General features: G+C 39.8%; 1 protein-coding gene across 1 annotated transcript; it reads right to left on the bottom strand.

The window, feature by feature from the left end:
- Positions 1–153: 153 nt before the first annotated feature.
- On the bottom strand, positions 154–19,602 carry LOC108134899 (histone-lysine N-methyltransferase 2D). The gene is made up of 5 exons (XM_041710719.1): positions 19,163–19,602; positions 3,389–4,894; positions 2,112–3,357; positions 991–1,121; positions 154–828 (listed from the first exon to the last, which is right to left on the bottom strand). The coding sequence occupies exons 1-5, from the start codon at positions 19,163–19,165 to the stop codon at positions 742–744; spliced, it is 2,973 nt and encodes a 990-aa protein (XP_041566653.1). The 5' UTR covers positions 19,166–19,602; the 3' UTR covers positions 154–741.
- Between the last annotated feature and the right edge of the window lie 1,336 nt (positions 19,603–20,938).

The raw sequence follows: 20,938 nt of genomic DNA, 5'->3' as shown, positions 1-20,938 counted from the left end.
TGTGCTCAATTCACACAAAATTTGGCCAGTTTTTGATGGTATACTTTTGGGGTAATCTTTTATGTTCATTATAATGGGTTCTTTAATAAGATTTGTAAAATTGAAGCTTAAAAATTAAATTCAAATAACAAAAAAATAATACTTGCTGTTTTTATATAATAAAAGTCCGATGATATTTTATTTTTATTCAATTATACTTACAAATTAGAGTAGGTACATTAAAATGACTTTGATTTATTGTATTTTATTCGTTCAATTCATTTTTGCTATTTTTGGGTTGCTTCATCGATTGCAGCGTTGTCAATCGCCTGACAACCAACTTTCCGTATAGATTGAAATAGATATAATAGATATTTATACATAGAACTACATACAACTAGCGAAGGGAAACCCGCGAAAATATCAGAGATTGCTAAAAAAAAAAAAAATAAAAAATTCGAATCTTTTCGAGGTTATAATCTAGGGGTAGCTCCATCCACTCTTCCTTTGGTTCTCTGTCCTCATGGATACTCATCATGGTCCTCTGCTCCTCGTCTCTCATTAAAGCTACCAAATGCGAAAATACTCTAACTGTGATTCGGGATCGGATCTCTCTTATCGTAGCACTTCCAAAGACTTGGCTCTATAAACTAGCTTGCATCCTCGGGTGGCTGAAGGGGTGGCCGGGGGGGAGGGGGAAATATATTACAATAGGTAGGGGGGTTGAGGGTTGACCTTTTCCCTTGACCTCGGCCATGACCTCTATCTGGGCGAGGGCGACATCATGGGTTTCGCTGTGGGTCGTTGCAGTGCAGCCGCCGTCGGGGCTGCCGTCACTATCGTGTTGACCTGTGGTGTGTGGTGAATGGTGAATGGTGTATTGTGGGTGGTGCAGGTGGTGGGAATGATTTAGTTGCAGTAAGGTGAAATGTGGTGAATCATGTGTTGTGGTGTGGTGAAGACAAGAGAGAAGCTCGATTACATGTCTAGACGAGGTGAGTTGCGATTTACTTTGGAATTTCCGTCGATTATCTCCACGGGTTCCGCCGGCACAAAAGCGGACAGTCCCATCAGTCCAAAAATGTCCGGCGTATAGTTTCTCAGCTGTGACGAACTGGTGGGCGTGGCCGACTTTACTTCACCTGCTAATTGAGGCAGACAGTAATCAGAGACAACAAAGTATTAGTATAGAATACTGAATTCCTACCTATAAGAAAAATACCTCAAAACAGCAGCTTTCCGTATGTTTTAGAATATGCGTTATTGGTCACTTACTTAATTTAATTTATATCTTCACATTATAGAACAACAACAAAAGTTGTTTTTGTATTTACTAGTTTTTGGCTCTTCGACTTACTATCTCAAGTTATTAAAAAAAAAACTACATTGTTTTATATTTTTAGAAAAATCTAAATCTAAATCTTGCGAAGGAATGGAACAAAAATCTTACATTATTTCATATTTGACTTTGTAATTATGTTATTTATATCATTTAGATCTTGTTAACCAACTAAAGCTGCGGCAAAAAAATAAATCGTAATCATTATGGTCGCTAATCATTATTTTTGTATTTTATTTTGTTTAATAAGAATTTAGTTTATTAAATAATTATTATTTTCCTGTTACTTTATTTATCAGAACATAATAATTATGTGCAAGCAAAAATTATTGCTCAAATATAATAAAAAAAATAAAAAAAATATAAATTATGTTAATTGCGGATTAGAAAACGTAATCAATTACTATCATCGCAAGGCTATTATTTAATGACTTATTATTTAATTCGAAAATCAAAACAAAAAATATGGCTAATTTCTGTCCCTGCTTTAAAAATATTTTAAGTAAATTGTATTTACAGTCAAATGAGGACGGGACTAAAAAAATCAATATTTACAAAAAGGACTCCAAAAAACAAAAATTATCCTCTTAATAAAAATGAAAAGTTTTTGAATATAGACTTCACATAGTATCAAAGTATAAGTATTAATTCAAGACTAAATAATATATCCTAGACATACTTTTTAGATTCATTTCTTCAACTGTAGGCCAAGGCCTTGTTCTTAAATTACATAAGATTTATTTTGATAGTTTCGTGGTATCATGTAACAATAGTTTAATTTCGCCACATTTACCTGGAGTGGGCCGCATCCGTGGAAACCGCGGCGCTGGCGTCTGGTAAACGGGTCTCGGAGCAGAGGCGGAGGCCTCGTGTCGATCCCGATCCCGATCCCGATGCTCCTGCTCCTGCTTCTGCTCCACTGGGTGGTGCTCCTGGTGGCGCGGCTGTGGCGTGACCACATAGACCTTCTCGTTGGTCTGCGGCAGGATGGCCACTTGGGCCTGTTTCCACAACTCCTTGGGCGCCGGCGTGCTGCGCACATAGAGCGGAGCCACCGCTGTCGTTGTGCTGGGTGGCGAGGTGGTGGTGCTGGTGGTGGTGGTGCTAGTGCTACTGCTGGTCATGGCCGCGGTGGATCTCGGCCGCTGCTGAGCATCGTAGTAGTCGAAGTGCAGGCGATTGTCCTCGATGGGCTGGAAGCCCTTTGCGCCGCGCTCGCCCAGCAGATGCAGTTGCTCCAGATTGTTGATAGAGGTGGACAGATCGCCGGCATCGGTGGGTGGAGCGGCACCCAGCTCGAAGCCCTCGCCCCGCGTGGTCTTCGACTGGCGCTGAAAGTGATGGTGTTGTTGTTGGTGTTGGTCCCTCAACGAAGTGGGTGATGGTGTGGTGGTCGTCGTGGTGGTGGTCAGATACTCGGAGGGTATGTGCTTGGATCTGCCCCGAATGGTGGGCGTGCTGGGCCGATGGGACAGGGAGTTGTACTCCTGCTCCGTCCATCCATCGATGTTGTGCTGCAGCCGTGAGATGTCCACGCCCAATCCCTGGCCGGGCAGCAATCGCTTGGTCTCCCGCTCCCGTTTGAGCAGCTCCCTCAGATTGGAGGCCAGGATCTTGGTCAGGTATTTGGTGGTGCGTCGCGAGTTGGGTGGCAGTGGTGGTGCCGTCACCGTGGCTGTGGCTAGTTTCGACTCCTGCTGCTCATGTGGCTCCTCCTCCAGGTCGTTGCCATGGTGAGGATTCTGATTTCGATTGTGATAGTGATTCTGATTGTGATTCTGCTGGGAATTCGGTTTCGGTTGGTGGTGGTTCAACTGCCTTGAGGGCGTCCAGCTCTCGAAGGGGCGTGGTCGCTGCTTGGTGGTATAGGGTATGATCACCTGCTGCGGACTTGGCGGTGCCATGCCGGCAAACTGTCCACTGGCATCGATGGCGCCGTATGTGGAAGTGGGCGTCGGTGGCTGTGTGGGCGTGTACACCTGGCTGAGACGGAAGCCAAGATCGGCGGGATCGCGGGTGAAGGGTCGCCCACCCCCCCACTCCTCCTCCTGCTCCAACTCCAGCTCCTGCTCCTGCTCCTGTCAAGGGGGCGTGGTTAATGGGTGAATCCAGCAGACGCTTGGGCGTTTCCCTGCCCCTTCCGATGCCCTGGCGATGATGCTGCACTGCAGCCAAATGGTTGTTCAGCTCAATGACAGGTGACGCTGGTGGCGCAATTGTCGTCGTAATGGGTAAATCCGTAGTGGTGCTGTACGTTATGGTGCTCGTCTCCTCCTGGAATTGCTCGGCATAGTAGAAGGATTGTTCCTGCTCCTGTTCCTGTTCCTGTTCCTGCTGCAGTTGCTGTTGGGAGGAGGCCGCTGGGTAGTTATCCGCCGCCGGTGGCTGTGTGGTGGACTCCGCAAACTGCCCAATCTCCGTGAGCAGCTGCGAGGCGGGCAAATGCTGATGCAGCTGGCCACTGCTCAGATCCTCCAGCTGGTAGCGCACTGTACTGATGTCCGGCTGCGCTTCCCGCTCGGCATTGACCTGCTGACCACCCAAATCGATGGCATGCGACTGCACAAAGGTGGCCGGGTACTCCACGGAGGTCACGAAGTCCGTCACCTGGTGGCTCTGCACAATCTCGAAGCTGGAGGTGCTGGGCCCTTGAGGGGCAGGAGTTGCCAGTTGTGGTGGGGAAACTGGCACTGATCTCACCTCCGACTGGGCCACCGCATTCTCCTTGTGCGGATGAGGATGAGGATGAGGATGCGGATTAGGATGGGGATGAGGATGTGGATGAGGCGATGGCACCGGCCGGAAGGGCTGGGCATTGTACAGTGGGGGCAGTGGCACCACCAAGGGCAGGAAGACACTCTGTCCGGAGCCTTGAAGGAATTGCACCGCCCGCTGACGTTGCTGCGAGGCCTGGGCCAGCGGTTGTTGCTGCTGCCATGTTGCATGTTGCTGCTGGGGATGTTGCAGCAGTTGTTGTTGTTGTTGTTGTTGTTGCTGCTGGTGATGTTGCAGCAGCTGTTGCTGCGGGTGATGTTGCTGCTGCTGCTGCTGCTGCGGCAGATGCTGCAGTTGTTGCTGCTGCACTTGCAGCTGGCTGTTGAGCTGCTGCGGATGCAACTGCTGCTGCTGCTGCTGCTGCTGCTGACCCACCATGGGCACCCAGGGATACTTGTTGCACAGGCTGCAGGGCTTGCCGCCCGCATCGAAGCCACCTGCAGCTGGCTTGGGATAGGCATAGCTCAACGAGTTGCTGGCCCCCAGTTGCTGATCCTTGGGCGATGATCCGCCGCCACCCAGGCCAAACCATCTGGCCACACGGGTCATGAAGCCAGTGGCTTCGGGATTGGCAACTGGAGCCACTGAAGCAACTGGAGCAACGGAAGGTGCAACCGCCGAAGGAGATCCCGCTCCAGCGTGCGTTAATCGCTGGGGAATGGGCAGTGGAGGCGGCACCAGATGATCCGCCGGTTGGGCCGGCAACGCCGATCTTCCAATCCTCTCCTGGGATTGCGCCGTGGACAAGGCCAGCCAAGACGCCAAAATCAGGGTGACAAGACCAAGACCCAAATGGAGAGCCTGCAATGGAGAGAAAGAGAGGGACATTCCGATTAGCTGCCAAATTTCACTTTCCATCTCATAAATCCCGGCCAGACGCCAACGCTTTTAATTTATAGAGAGCAGGCGATCCGGTTGCGGACTGAGATGAAAGATGTGCCACCAGTCCAACAGTCCAACAGTCCAGCAGTCCAACAGTCCACCAGGCAAGCCAATCCGGTTCACTTTTCGCGGACTTGAAGTTGACACTTGGCAAATCAAGAAATGCCAGGGAATAAAAGAGCAATTATTCGACAAGGTCGAGTGAAAAACTCTCCAAAATCACGGATATTTACTTTAGTACTTTTTTTCAAAATGAATTTATCAATTAATACACCCAAAAAACAAAATGTCTTTACATTTAGGAACAGTTAGCTGAAAAATGAGCCTAAAACATATATAATATTTTTAATACAATTTTTTTATATTTACAAATGACCCTAGGTTTTGTTTTCTTGTTCGGATGTACCAAGTTTAGATACACTTTTCTAAGATACAACTATTACAGATATTTAAACCCTTGATATATTTTTCCAAAATGAATACATAAATTTTTGCATACATAAAACAAAATGTTCTCACATTTTAAAATAATGCGCATAAAATTTATTGTTCTACAAATATTTTAGGACGAATTACCTCAAAATAGCCTTGGATTTGTTTTCTTTTTGGATATACCAATTATATATGAAATTTTCTGGAATACGACTGTTGTTACGGTTCTCCAATATCATAGATATTTTTTCCAAAATAATTTGATGAATTTGTTCACCAAAAAAATAAAAATGACTTTACATTTATGATTAATGAGCTGTAAAATGAAAATGAAATGGGAAAAATTACCTTACACATGATACAAATGTCTAGGACACAACTGTTAGCCAACTAAAGTTGGCCTTACCTTAAGATAGGATTTGGTAATTTTAAAATATAATTTTTTCAAGCTTTGCAAAAAGGTAACCCACACCTGCACTAATTTGATCTATTTAAACAAAAGTTTAAGGTGATAATACCTTTAGAATTTTGTTTTCTAAATCTATAAAAATCTAAAAATCTAATGATTAATCTTTGCCATGGAACAATTACCCTTAAGATTTGCAGAAGTTCTTACAACCTTTCCGAAAGAGCTAAACAACAATAACAAATCAATATCAGATAATTTGGGTGACGATAATGGCTTTTAAATGGAAAGTCTTCCACGAACTGATTATTCCAGCACAAACAAACTGACTAAGCCATAAAGTATGTAGTGGCGAGATAAAAAACCAATTATCAGATAGTGATGGGGAGGGGAAGGGGGGAGAGCTCCTTAATGGATGAGCATAAACAAAAGGAAACGTTTTCCGCTTACAATTTAATAATTTGACAAAGGAAAAATTTGGAAACTATTTTAATAATCTTTACTCAAAGAACTTTTAATCGTATGACATTCATGCAATAGTGATTAGGTAGTAGGAAGAATATTAGAGATCTTATTATCATTAAGAAGCCATGGCACCTATAAATACTTCTGATGGCAATAAATATTTTCCGGACACATTTTTATCAACAATTGGCGTTGAGAATCGGCACGAACGCTAAATGGAAGCCACTTTCTCCAGGTGAGTCGGGCTGTTTGGGTTGGTCGAGTGGGGCTGGGTCGGTGGTCACTTGTCCAAATTGGTAATTAGCCAAGGTAAGTGGCGGCCAGCTACTGGCCATCTACCCCTCATTCCCCCCTATTTCCCTCCACACACTCCACACACCGCAATAAAATATGAAAAAACCCCAAACAAAACGAAATAAATCTCGGGTGATGACTTCCTCCCCACTCATGTGCATCTCTAAACGACAATTTGCCATTATTTATGGCCATTATTTTCGTCCGTTGATTTATTGCCAGCTGGGTGCACTGCATCCGATCCGATACCGTCCGATCAACAGTCATTGCTGAGCCACCCCCTTCCAAGGTCGGGCGAAGTTCAACAGATATCTCGGAAAATTGTGGGAAGCGCGTTCGGATAATCACCCGAAAAATTTACAAGTGTGGGAATTGGGAAACCGATTTGTGGAATTAACAATTTCGTTTTTATGAAAAACTTTAAAAAATAACACAACATTTTAATTTCCTTTTTATGTCCTTTATTTCCTTTAAATTAAATATTGGTTGGAACTTGATCAAAAATAAATGAATAGTACAAAAATAATTTTGTAACAATTTTGTGCAGTTGACGACCTAAACTGTCAGTCTCCAATCGAAAAATAATATTTTATTTAAAATTTTCGCATATTTTTACTTTGTTGACTTTTTTGTGAAAATTGGCCAAAAACAAACAATTTTTCACTCTCCTAATGATGCTGATATATATTATATATATATAGAATATAGAATATATATACTTTATAGGGTCGGAAATGTCTCCTTCACTGCGTTGCAAACTTCGACAGAAATTACAATACCCTCTGCAAGGGTATAACAAATTTTTTTAGTTTGCTGTTTTAAAATATTTTTTTAGTTCCTCGACATATAGTTATGGTTAAATATTTTAAAATTATGGTTTAAATTTCATCAAAATCGGACGACTATATCATATAGCTCTCATAGAAATAATAAAAATATATAAAATAACTATCTAATAATTGAGCTGCAAGCTTCAATGTTTTTAAACATATACGCAAGTAAATCATAATTTTAATGTTTTAAAAAATATTTAATTCTTGCAATAGCTGCAAGGTTATATGAACTTCGGCTTGCCGAAGTTTGCTTCCTTTCTTGTTATTTATAAAAGTCACAAAATACAGTATTTTCAGTGTTTAAAAATCGAGTAAATAAAAAACAAAACACCTCTAACATTTTTCTAAGCTTAGATAAGGTTATAAACAGGTTGCTATCTTGAAAAGAAATCGAGAAGAGATTCACTTTGAAATTTGTTCACCTCTTGACGCAAAGCGAAACTGCCCCTAGCCCTTGATTTTAGCAATTTCCCAATTTTCCCAGTTTCCCAGTTTCCCAGTCTCCCAGTGAGCCGGCAACTAATTATGTGAAAATGAGCTCTCATTAATGTAGAGTTATCAATAAGCAGCCAAAAACGGACACAGCCGAGAGAGCCAACAATGGGCGTTCACTTTCCCATAATTATTATTATTTTATGTGTTTATTCAGCTCGTCTCTTATTTGGGATACTTCCACGTACAGCTTCAAAGTCGAAGCCAAAGCTTGGGCAGAAGCAGAAGCTGCGACTCAACGTAATTCAATTAAGCCAGCATCAAAACAAAGCCAGATCCGCGGGGGCCACTAATGCCACTACGACCACCACCACCACCACCGCCACCACCACTACCACCACCACGACCATTGCCAGTGCCACTCAATCCCAATCCCACTCCACTGGAATCCACCTCGTCCACATGGCGATGTCGCTGGGTTGGCAATAAATCGAGGTCGCCGCAATTTGAAAAGAAAGTGAAATTCTGCAACTGTTGGCAAACAGCCGAGCAGCTGACGGATGGAGGAGTCGCGTCTTACACTCAGAAAATCAAAAATGCCTTGTTAGTATGTTGTATTTAAGCTAGAACTAATTTACGGACTGAAACTTTGGAAAATTTGAATTTAATTTGTTTAATGAAATAGACCAGCGCTGCAAGCATTAGCTTATTGTTGTTGCCCTAGTCACATCGACATAGAATTAATCAATTCATTTAAAGCAAATCCTTTAAAGTTAACAATTTTCGATTACAGAGTTACAAATTTGTAAATTGAGTTCCCATATTGAGTTCCCATTGAGTACCCATAAGGGTTTTTTATTTTATTGTTTTTTTTTTATTTATATATTTTACATAAAATTAATAGCATTAATTTCTATAGAACTATTTTAAGAAAACTTAGCTTAGCTAATTCTACAATTTGGGCAATCGAAATTGAAATAATTTAAATGTTTTAAATTGTAAAACTGATAAACCATTCGAAAAATTGACTCCTAGATAGTACTCTCAATCAGTACTTCCAGCTTATTAACCAACGAAAATTGTTATAAATTCACGATTGTTAAAAATCCTTAAGACAGCACTACAAAGGATTAAGTAATAATATAATTTTCATCCATGGCATAGACTTTTGGGCAGTAATTTCGTATTATTTATGGTATGCCGCAGCAGCTTTATGAGTTTTTGCTTTAAGAACAAAAATGTATATAAATTATTATTTATAAAGTGCTATTTTGAAAAGAATCTTTAAACACATTGAAAACGTAAACCTTTTGTATACTAAATTAACGGTTTAAGATGTGTGGAATTAATTTTGTTTGAATGCTATGTGTGCCTTCAACTGCTTTTAGATTTTTGGGAGGTTCGTTTCAACAAAACTTTACAGCAGCACAGATGTAAATTTATTTCTTATGTTATATGCAAAGTATTGTTTGTTCTTCTGGAAGTTGTCTTTTCGCCAAGTGAAGTGCCACTTAGAGTCTGGGTCTGGGTCTGGATCTGGTCTGGCTGTGACTCTCGGAACTCTGGGAACTTGCGGCGACAGAGCCCAAAACTCGTTTCGTGTCGATAATAAAAACAACTCCCGCCGCCGGAGAGGATCTGTGGCCGCCACATGCAACCTTGGCTTTGCACTTGAAAATGGCAAACAACCCATAGGGTTTGACAAATGGCATGGCAAGTTGGAGGGGTTGAGGGTTGAGGGTTGAGGACTGAAGACTGAGGTTGGTATGAATCTGCACGCGATCCAACAATGTGCTTGGGAATCTTTTTGGGGGCAAATAACCAAACCGCAATTGTTGGCTCGTCATCACATACATATGAGAGACCGACCAAGCGACCAAGCGACCGACAGACCGACCTCCCGCCTTTCAGCTGCATCTTCGCTCCTCTGCGGCTGTGCAGAAAAGTGAAATTGTCGATAAAACTCGGGAGGCTTTGGCTTTGGCTTTGGCTTGGGCTTGGGCTTTGTGATGAGGGGTGTATTAAAATAAAAGAAAAACGCAACAGCAACAAAAACTGTCACAGCACAGAGGCACTAGGTTTTCCATACAGCAACAGCAACAGCAACAGCAACCACTGCCTGAGTGCTGGCAGCAATATTTCACTTCTGCCCAACAAAAGCCAAAGAAATTAATTATGAAAATATACTCATATCGCATGCGCCATTGCAAATATTGCTGCTAAAGAAAAGGAAAAGCAAAACAGGCAGAAAAAAAAAAACACAAAAACAAAAACAAAGTAATGAAAACAACAAATGCCTTTTTATGGGCCGCAAGTCGTCAACCGCCAGCGGACGTGGCGTTGGAAAATGCAGATGGATATGGATACGGCAATGGAGATGGCAGCTATGCCCCCAGAAATGACCCCCCATGAAAATATGCATTCATATTTATTGGCTCTCCAAACCACAGCTGGCCAATGGATATGATCATCCTGGGGAAAAACCAGGAAAATAATTCATCAATGTTTGATAATTCGGTGAGATCATCCAACTTATCCACTCTATGGTTGCACTTAAGATTTAGATAGATTTTGGTCATTCGGGTAGGTATTTAATAGAGAACAGTAAAAGTGTCGATTAGATTGTTTCAAAAACTAACTTTAATGTTCTGAAGACGGATCATGGTGACCCTCTGTGCATTATTAAATCTTCTATCTATAAGCATCTTTGCATATGATTTGTGTAAATACCTATATTTACAATCAAATTTACAAATGTATTCAACCAATTCAGAATATGTTTTGGTGACCCCGTTCAAGCCATGTCCTTCTGTGCATGATTATATTTTAATCCTCTATAAATTTCTTAGCCACCATTGTATATTTTCAGTGAGCACATTATTTGTGAAACTTTTCTGATGACTTGAGTTAAAGTGGTGGTAGCACCAGACACCATTTAACTGTCATGTGCAACATCTCTTGCGACAGATCCTAATGCAGTGATTGCATTGCGAGTGCAATTCTATTGTTTACTCAATCTTCCCGAGATCGTGACACCTTGGCACCTCCTCCCCATCGATCCATTTATCTGGTCCATTAAATGGCGCCCAACGTGGGGCTATCACTTTCGCCTCGTTTTGCTGATCTCTGCTTTTCCAGGCAATGCAAAAACGTTTTCCGCATTTACGTTGGCCTAGTCATCATCAACATCATCGTATGGGTCTTCGTGGCGGAAATGTCTGTTGTGGTTTGTGTTGCTTGGACCAGGCGACAGGTGCGAAGATTTCAGCCCCTTCTTGGCGACAACTTTTTCCAAATGAGATGGCACAAAATGCAATGCAAATGTGGGACAAGCTGACGACAGTCAATAATTAATTTCACCAATATTTTAGATTTATTAGTCTTCTGGCAACTTACAACTCAAATTGTCATTACGAATACTTACGAAGCGACTTTAATCGATGAATGAACTTATCTCGCTGTCTGTCAGCATTTTCATGGGCCGACAGGTGACTGTCGAATACGTTATACGAATGCTATCAGATGGCCCGCGAATAATGCGAAGTTTTATATATTTAATTGCCTGATAAGTTTTTGTTAACGCTGGGCAGGAAATTGATATGGAAGCGGTAGTGCGCGACTTATTTACACTCGTAGCTAGTTATTAAAATCAGTTACGAATATTTCAAGTATTACGCAGCTTTTATTTTTATTATTTAAAAGTTAAGTGGTAATTAATATTCGGTATTCGTTTAGAAAGTTAATATATTTTATACATTTCATACCTCTAATTTGGCTAATTGTTAATGATAGATTCTATTTTTCGGTGTAAATAATCTTAAGTGTGAAATTTACGCCAATAAATCAAGTTGCCCAATTACACTTTGCAACCATTCATTAATGCAGCCAAAAAGTATGATGGCTTTATTTCGTGTGACATGAAAATTGCACACGTAGATTCGCTGCCAAGTGGTCAAGTGGCCATTGGCCTTGTCACGACCCCAGATTCACTCGAATGTGGATAATTCATGGAGCTGGCTAATTTGATTAGCTGCGCCTGCCACGCTCAACTGCGATTGCGGATCATGTTGGACTCTGGGCACTGGGATGTGAATGTGACTGTGAATGTGACTGTGAACGTGAATGTGGAAGCATACTACATCTGGAGACCAAGAAAATGCCAAAGACATTTGCGAAATGTCTGTCATGGCTGATGCCTATATAATTGTGCGATGAGCAATGCGCAACTGCTGCGATGATGATAATGATGATGTATGTATGTTCGTACTCAAGTAAGTACTCGACGCAATGCGGAATCGCCAGCAATTGTGACAGCACGCGAGCAATTAACAAGTTTCCACCCAGCATTTGTCGCATAACCCGATGGCTCCACATTCACCAATCGTCATTATAAACAAATTAGTGCATTAACCGATCTGACGATCGATCGTAACCGACTTTGCATAATAGCTATCTATCGCTCCATCTAGTCAATCCAATCCAATTCAATCCAATCCAAGACCCCATCCCAATCCCAATCCCAATCTCAATCCCAAACGCAATCCCGATCCCGAGTCCCGGAAGACCGCAGTCGATCATTGTGGTGTCTTGCCCGTCTGAAGGCATCAGTTACCACTTTCTGACTTTCTGCTCCCTGGCTTACGCACAATGTCCCACGGCTATAATGTATATGCATATGTGCGCGAAAAAAACAAGGAAGGATGAAACTGTTAACAATATGGGTATTAAAAAAGGTTTGTTTGACCAAATATTTATTTACCCTATAAACAAACCCCCCCACATACAATAAATCATTGATATGACTGCGATATGAATGAGGTCAAAAAAGGTTATTTTCTAAACAAGTTAATCAAAGTTTAAAGTACTATCCAGGATTTTTTAACACAAAACCAAAAAAAAAATGTATAAAATCATTTAATTGAAAATATTTTATATCTATTTAAAAAATAATATTTTTTTCTTAGTTATATATATAACACTGACTTAACTCCTTCCTTAAATAAAAATAATTTTAATGTTCCTATTCTGCATGCTGAGATAAAAAATGTAATTAAATAGAGTATTTCTTTAGTCAAATGCTAAATTAAAGGTTCGATCGTCACGGTTTTTTAACCTCGTTGAGAAGTGTTTTTTTTTATACTTAATATCAGATATTTATTACTTAAATTATACATATTAAGTGTAATAGAACATAATACGAACTCCAAAATTTGAATATTACCCCCGGCAAATCAAAACAAAAAGTGCGAAAGATGAAAGACAGATGACAAATTACTCATAAATTAACGAAACCAATCTTAAATCAAGCAGTAAAGCTGGAGAAAAAAGATATGGATGGAGGTAAGTAAAAACCATAATTGGCCAAAGTGGCTGGCAATAAGAGTTGGCAGTGATATAGGTGGGTAGGTAGATATGTATATCCCCCTTTTGATTCCACATATTAGATTTCAGTGCGAAGCGCCACGTAAAAGGCAGTAAAAAGCAGTAGGGACCCGGCATTGTAATAATAAAAATAATAATAATAATAATAATAATAGCAACAGTAATGATTCCCAAGATTGCAAGCATAATCGGCGCATTGTGGACTTTATTGCTGCCCCTTTCCATTGTCGCTCCACTCACCCACAGGGCTAGTCCGGGTATGCCCTCCGCACCACCACCTCTATACCTCCATATGGGGCTATACCTATATCTATATCTCCGCCGATTCGGTGTGACCGTGTGGAACAATAAGAAATGCGAGCAAACGAAGGAGAAGCAGAGAGAAAAACTCGAAACTTGGAGGAGATGCTCGGGAAAAAAGTGAAAATTTGTCCGCGTCCAAAAATTATGCGCTTTTCACACGCGCACCGAGCTTCGGGGGGCTGGGCAAGAAGGGGGAGGGGCGGTGGCACTTCAGAAGGAGGCGGGGGGCGTGCCGCTTCACTCTCAACACTTGCGTGTAATTGTCGTGTGACAACGTGAGCTTGACTCCGCCTGGAAACCTTTTTTCCCCATAGAACCGGTCGCTCTGCCTGAAAACCCCGCCACTTTGAGACTTGTGGACCGCCCGCTCGACTGGCTCGCCGTTTGCTTTACTTTTTTGCACGAAATGAAAAGGGGGGTTTGGAGGGGGAGATGGCCGGTATTCCAGCGACCTGCCTTGTGGGTTAGCGGGCAATTGAGCCACAGTGGAGCATGTGTTAGGCTTTTCTCAGTGAACCCTAGCTAAAAAAACAGAACCAAACGAAACTTTATCACAATGTCCTGAATTTAAAAGATCACATCTAGATTTTCTTTGTACTCAACAAAATGCTGAGTAACTACTATGTCTATTCCTGGCTAATTTCTATAATGTGAGTGTGAAATGGTACCAACTTGAGCCCTAAATAACTCAGATGGAATATCTGGTCATATTAACATAATAAATTTCAAGAAAATTATTTATTTTCTTTAATCAATAAAATATAATAAATATATACAAGTAAAAATGAAGTATACAAATATCCCTACTTTAGTTTAAGTGTCTGTTGAGAACTGATTTTAGAAATTTGTGAGGAAAACAGCTAAACCTATCCAACTGATTAACTTTTTACCCACCTCAAAAAAAGTGCTTATATTATTTAGAAGTCAATAGATCAGTTTCATTTCTAGTAATTTTTGTGATGGGATAATGACCAATACAATAATATCAATCACCTAACTTTTCCATAGAACTTGGGCCACTGTGCAACGCCGACGCTGAACTTGGCAGTTGAAATCCAAAATAAGAAAGAAGTCGGCTTAAATAAAAAACTAGCCCGAATGAAAACAAAAGTAAAAGTGGTTGTTGTTGCCGCTGCTCTCATTGTTGTCTTTGACTTGAAGTTCACTTTTGTTTCTAGGCATTTTCCTTTGTTTTTCAACTGCGTGTTGAGTGAGTTTTCTTTGCTCTTTATTTTCTTTTTTTTTTTTGACGGGAGGGGCTGCGGGGGTCAGTCATAAAAATTCGAGCACCTGTCCCCCACCACCTGTTTGTTTTTCTATTTTTTTTAGTTTTTTAGAGCTTTTTTTTTGTTTGGTTCATGCGGTAATTAAGATCGTTCGCTGGCCTAAGTGACGCCAATTAAGTTACGTTGGTCAGCCAAAAGAAGAGGAAAAGAGGTCGTCTTTGACTCTTAGCTGCGTCCCTTTATTTATTTATTATTTTACCTGCATTTTCTCACTGTTGGCTTTTCTCGTTTCGTTATGCAAGTTCTGCAAATGGTGCTCGGGGAAATCTAGACGTACCGCCGTGTCTGTGGGAAAAAGGAAAAACCCATCTTCTTTTGCTGCCGAAAACTGGCAGCTTGCAATTATGAAAGTCGGAGGCTGAGACCGTGTCACATAAATAATCTGACACTCTTCGTGGGCTGTTAAAATTGAAGTGAAATTGCAACTGATTATTTAAAACTATAGTCATTTGGTTTTTGTCTTCAGATTTTTCCCTGCCCCACAAAGCAGAGAGATAAAAAATTTAATTATAATTAAGTGTGGCTGCGGCCGGCAAATGCGATGCTCGAGACAGATATTATATTGTTTGGTTCGGCTCGTTAATTGCCAGCCATTGCCTTAATTGGCCCACTGTGCCGCGCATGTAACACATGGCGTATGCGTAATCTGCTAATCATATATCTCACATATATTTCTCATAATTCGCATAACTGCTCTCGTTTAGTCGATCTATTATACAATTTAGCTGGGGCGGCCTGAGATCGGAAAACCATTGTCGCGAAATGTAAATTTCTGATTAATGGCGATTTGCATAAAAAGGTTTCAATTTCTCTTCTTTTTCATTGTCCACCCAAACGGAAGCCCAGAAATGTACTTTCGCAAATTTAAACGGAAGCAAGTGAGTTGGCAATATGCTAAGCCGATTGGGCGGAAAAAGAAAGCAAAAATTGTTGAAACAAAATACATGAAGACCTAAAATTGGTCGATGTTAAATAATCAGTCTGAATTAGTATCTATTTTAGATCAACAAACATTTTCATTGTATGAAAAATTACTCATCAAAAAATGTGCCAACTTCAGAAAGAACATTGAAATCGGAACTCATAAAAGAAATGCTGTTAAAAACTGTACTTAACCAACTTTTTGTGAATTTAAAGGGGAATATAAATGTGCATTTTGGCTACTCTCATAAAGATTAAATACTTTTCTTGTTAAAATCGACACTTGAAGTATTTTATATATTGTAATAATATTAAAAGTACATATCATAGGCTGATTTTATACCATTTCCTAAATACATAACACTGTGCAACATTTTAAGAGTTTTGAAGTAAATCCGCTGTATTGACATTGAATTCTAAAAAGTTCTCATCGTACGCTTTCGGATATTAAATAGACAAATGTTCTTTACATCATGAAATTATATAACAAATTTTATTATCGCCCCATTTCCAGGGCAAAAAAAAAAATAAACAAACCGATAATAATAATGCCTAAGATCAAAATAATAGTATGGTTACTTTCTTATAGTAATTTTTAAGTCTTCATTATGAACGGGACATATGAATCATTGTTTTAAGCTTTTTAGTTGTTACAAATAAAATAATAATAAAATCGAAATCTTAAAGTTGCCTACCTAAGTCAGCGAAACCAGAAAATGGACCTTAAATACATAGTTTCAATTAACACCCTAAGAATCTGAAGTTAAGACTACAGCTTATATTTTCCGTGTTGCACTGTGTAATTGAAATTGACATGTAATATAACTGCACTTATCACGACAGCCGATAAATTAGAGGGCTGGGTAGTGCAAATTGAACCGTTTTCCGATTGCGTTTTATTGGGCCTCCTCCGGGGCTGAAAATGCACTTGCCGTGAATTCGGTAATTATGTGAATTAGTGCCTCCTCTTTCACGCCCCGCTGGCTAGTTTTATTTTCTACTTAAAGCATTGACAGTTGGCTTTGGTGAATTGAGGTGCCATCATCATCATCATCATCATCATCAGCATCATCAGCACTGGAGCACCATCATCATCATCTGCATCGATTATGCAACGGCGGGAAGAGGCGCATTAGCCAGTCATTGACACCTTAACCCTTCGCAGGTCCAGTGGTCAGTGGTCACCCCATCAGCATGCCTGGCTGCTTATTGGTTTTTACGATGCATGGCACAAAACATAAAAATAACTCAATAAAAAGTACCAAAAAAAAAGTGACAAAAAATAAACTATAAGGAATAAAGAGTGTGCCGCCTCATAAAATGCAATTCAACAATTACACAATGGGAATTGCCATGGTCTTTTTGGTATGTACAATGTACAATGTGCGATATGCGATATGATGATATATTTAACTGGGCATCGGCCATTGGGTGGGTGCCTAAAGACAATACCATTTCTGCACAACATTTTCGGGGCTGTTACAATTACGTGTATATGCTATATAATACCCATATTCGTCTATATTCGTCATGCATCTCGCATGGTTACCCCCTCGTCCGAAAAATAAAACAACAAAAAAAGCGGGGCGAAAGACAAAACGCGAAACACACTCTCTTTCGATTTTCGATTTCAATTACAATGCGAACACCACAATTACAATTGAAATGCACTCGACGCACCTGTTACGCGTGTTGCCTCAACTTACCTCAACCAAACCAAACCAAACCGAACCGAGCCACCCAATTGGCCGTGTGTAATACCCGTAAACTCGTACATTTAGCCATCATACGAGTAATATTTTCTGGCTCTTGCGCAATCGATCTTCCCCAACGATTTGGCCGTGATCGGCATGCTATAGTTCCCATTTCCATTCCCATTTCCATGCCCATTTCCATTCCCATTCCCGTGCTTACACAGATCCATCAAAGATCGCCGGATGACAAGGTGCGTAATGATCCAGGGAGCAAATGATCCCCGGACTAATCCCAAGGGGCCATGGGAAAGGGCACCATTTCAATGATTCAGTACTTTATTATTTCTTTATTGTTATTGGAGCACCGGCATCACGATCTCTGTTTTTGTGCCATCAGTTTGGCAACCCAATGATCTGGCCAAAGATCAAAGCGAGCAGATTGATTAATTGGGCATTTTGTTGCGATCAATGAGCAATTTGCAGCCTTTGCTTTTCATGAATAAATTGGGTTATTGGCTAATGGGGCATTATGAACATTGAGCGACATTGTCCTTTAATTTGATACACGGTATTTGCTTGTAATTTCCCTTTTCTTATTTACCTACTTATAATTACATTATAAGATAGTTTCATTATTTAATTAAACTTCTTTTATTTTAAGCACCAATTTCCGTGAAATAGTTAGAGATGTAAAAACTTTAAGCTGTAGAATTTCTTGAATTGTAGAAAGAATGAATATATTTACTCCACGTCAGGTGCTGCACATAACAATGTTGATGTTGTTCTTAAGTCAAAAAATAAGCAGGTAAGAATTTACACGCAAAAAATCGATTCTACACGACTTTGAAAATTCGAATTTTTAATTTCTATTTAATTCAATAATTTACATATTTGGAAACATTTTACTTAGTTAAAATTAGGTTTTAGTCTGAGAAAAAGTATTGAATTTTAAAACCCACTTTAAGTTTATCATAATGATGAGGAAATAAATAAATAAATATTTTGTCATAAAACTGCCATTAATCTCTTACAAATTTTATTAATTAAACATTTTTTTTCTTCTTTGTTTAAAGAAGCTAGTTCAAATCGGTACTACTTAAATGAAAAATAAATACATATCCTTTCTGAATTACTATAATAGTAATATATAATCATTAAAATTTAGTGCTTAACGTCTTAAAATTTTAAACAATTTATTGAACCAATAGCAACCTTTTTTTGCTTCTGATGCCAAGATAAATATGTATTAATGGTAAGGCAAAAAACTCGTTAGAACTTTCTTGCGAGACTCATCTTATTTAAATCTTTCAAGTTTTTGACCGTTGTATGTTGTATTCACAATGCCCAAGAGATTTAAAACAATAGAAGTTCTTTATATTCTAGTTTATAGGCAAAGCTGAATAACATAAATAAACTAATAAACTTAGAGAGTTTTATATGTCTAGGGGGCATCTGGGCTGATTTCCCTTTCCATTGTCTTCTTTAGCCCATCGAAGTGTGATAACGAGCCTCAGGCGATGTGCATATAACCCAAATATGTTATAAAAATTCGAAAAGTCACCGTCCCAGGGAACGAGAATCGCTCTGGTTCCCTCGCTAAAAACCTGACCTACGGACCCCTTCTGCGCTCGTAAACCCGATTCTTGATGGTTCCGTGTGAAGAGTTCTTGGTAATTCGGTTTTGGATTCGTCTTACTGCTTGGCATTTTACTTTCCTACTCGATCTGTGTGGGACTCACCATTTCTGAAGAAGAAGTTCGCCTCGCTGAAGGTCGATCCTCCCTGATCCGCTGATTGATTGATCTGGATATTCCGGCGAGTAGGTATCTGGCTTAAGACCGACGGCTACCTGACCTGCAATTCCTGTGAATTTGTTTTTACTGGCAACACACTCGTCACTCGAACAAAAACGAAACAAAAATTTTGATTGTGATTTTGGCAACTTTTTGGGCACTAAATTTCACTTTTATTGCAATCGCCGAAAGAAGGCTGGGATGCTGTGCTGTACACCGAATATATGTGCAAATATTGTATTTAATATCTCCGACTGGATCTCGAGTCCCAACCGCCGACGAAAAACAACGATCGCTGAGCAACGAAGTGTCCAAGTATCGAATTATCTGAGTATCTGAGTAGAGTATCTGAATCTCTGACTGCACATGCGCGCAGGCGCCCACGAACTGAGCGCTGTCCGCGGAAAATGCGGCAGGTAAGGCGGTCGATGATGAACCGACGATGAGCGGTAGAGAGTAATAATGCCGCTGGAGAAACAGAGACTAGTGCTGCCACCTTAGCATGTTTCAGGCTAGATCGAGCTTATTTGAAAATAAACTATAGCCAACAAATATTCAGGCAACGATAAAAGTAAAAGAGAATCGGATAATAAATTAATCATTTCAACATAAATAAGCTTGTTCAATAGGGAGTAACAACAATCCTTTGACTTCTGTCATGTCATAAATCTGTTTGATATATCACATAAAAATAAAACAGATGAAAGGAAAACATATATCATATATGAAACAGTACGTTTTGTTAAAGGGATTTGAAAATTAAATATTCTTATACAAACAACTTAACATACATAAAACAAGTTGTACATCCAGAGAAACATCACGGTAAATCCAAGTATTTTCACTTTGAATTCAATATTATTGGTACTGATTTAACCACTATGGGTGTTGTGTCAAAGTATATTACATTTTCATTTCTATTTTTGAGCATGGAAAAATTTAGTTTTAATCAAAAAAAAAATTGAAATCCTCAATTTTCCTATTGGATATAACAATTGATTATGTAAATAATTACATTATCATGTTTTTAGTTTATTTTAATTAAGTTTATATTATGAAAATCAATGTTTTGTTGAAAAAAAAGCAAATATATTTGTATTGTTTTGTTTAAAATGTTGAATTTCGAATTATTAACTAACATATATTTTTTCGTATGTTTTTTTCCGTTTGGATATATCATGTTTTTTAGCCTTTTTTAGGCTACTTTCATCTAAAATCTAGCTTAAGCGGGAGCTCAACACCTGGCAGCACTGACAGACCTACAGAGAGCCAGTCAAAGAGAGAAACTGCCATCGTGACGCGTTCGCTACGTGAGCGGCATCCGCTCAAAGGCAACATGCAAAATGTTGCAAATATCTGTGACAACGACTCCGCCACTGAGGCACTCGAAACTACAGATGGGGCACAAGGGTCATCTTTATCCGAGGAGAAGGAGGATGAGGAGGCGGAATTGCATTGGGGCACGGCTTCCTTGGAACACCGCCAACTATAAAAAATAATAAAGTAACTGAATATTATTATGATAAGCCCTAATTAAGAATATATGTTAAATGCTATTTTTTGGTATCTTCAGAACTTTCTTTTATCTTAAGCTAGGGGCATGTCAAATATTTTTTAAGCCAAGTTAAATTTTACTTTTAATAAATTAAGTGCACAAAAAATCAGGGTTCCTTTGAAACACCGCCAATCAAACTGTTGGACGTCGTTGACAAATATTCTGCA

The sequence above is a fragment of the Drosophila elegans genome, unplaced genomic scaffold (genome assembly GCF_018152505.1).
Source record: "Drosophila elegans isolate 14027-0461.03 unplaced genomic scaffold, ASM1815250v1 contig_149, whole genome shotgun sequence".
Taxonomy (NCBI): Eukaryota; Metazoa; Arthropoda; class Insecta; order Diptera; family Drosophilidae; genus Drosophila; species Drosophila elegans.
Note: the sequence above shows the minus strand (reverse complement) of the source record. Positions and strands in the feature narration are given on the sequence as shown.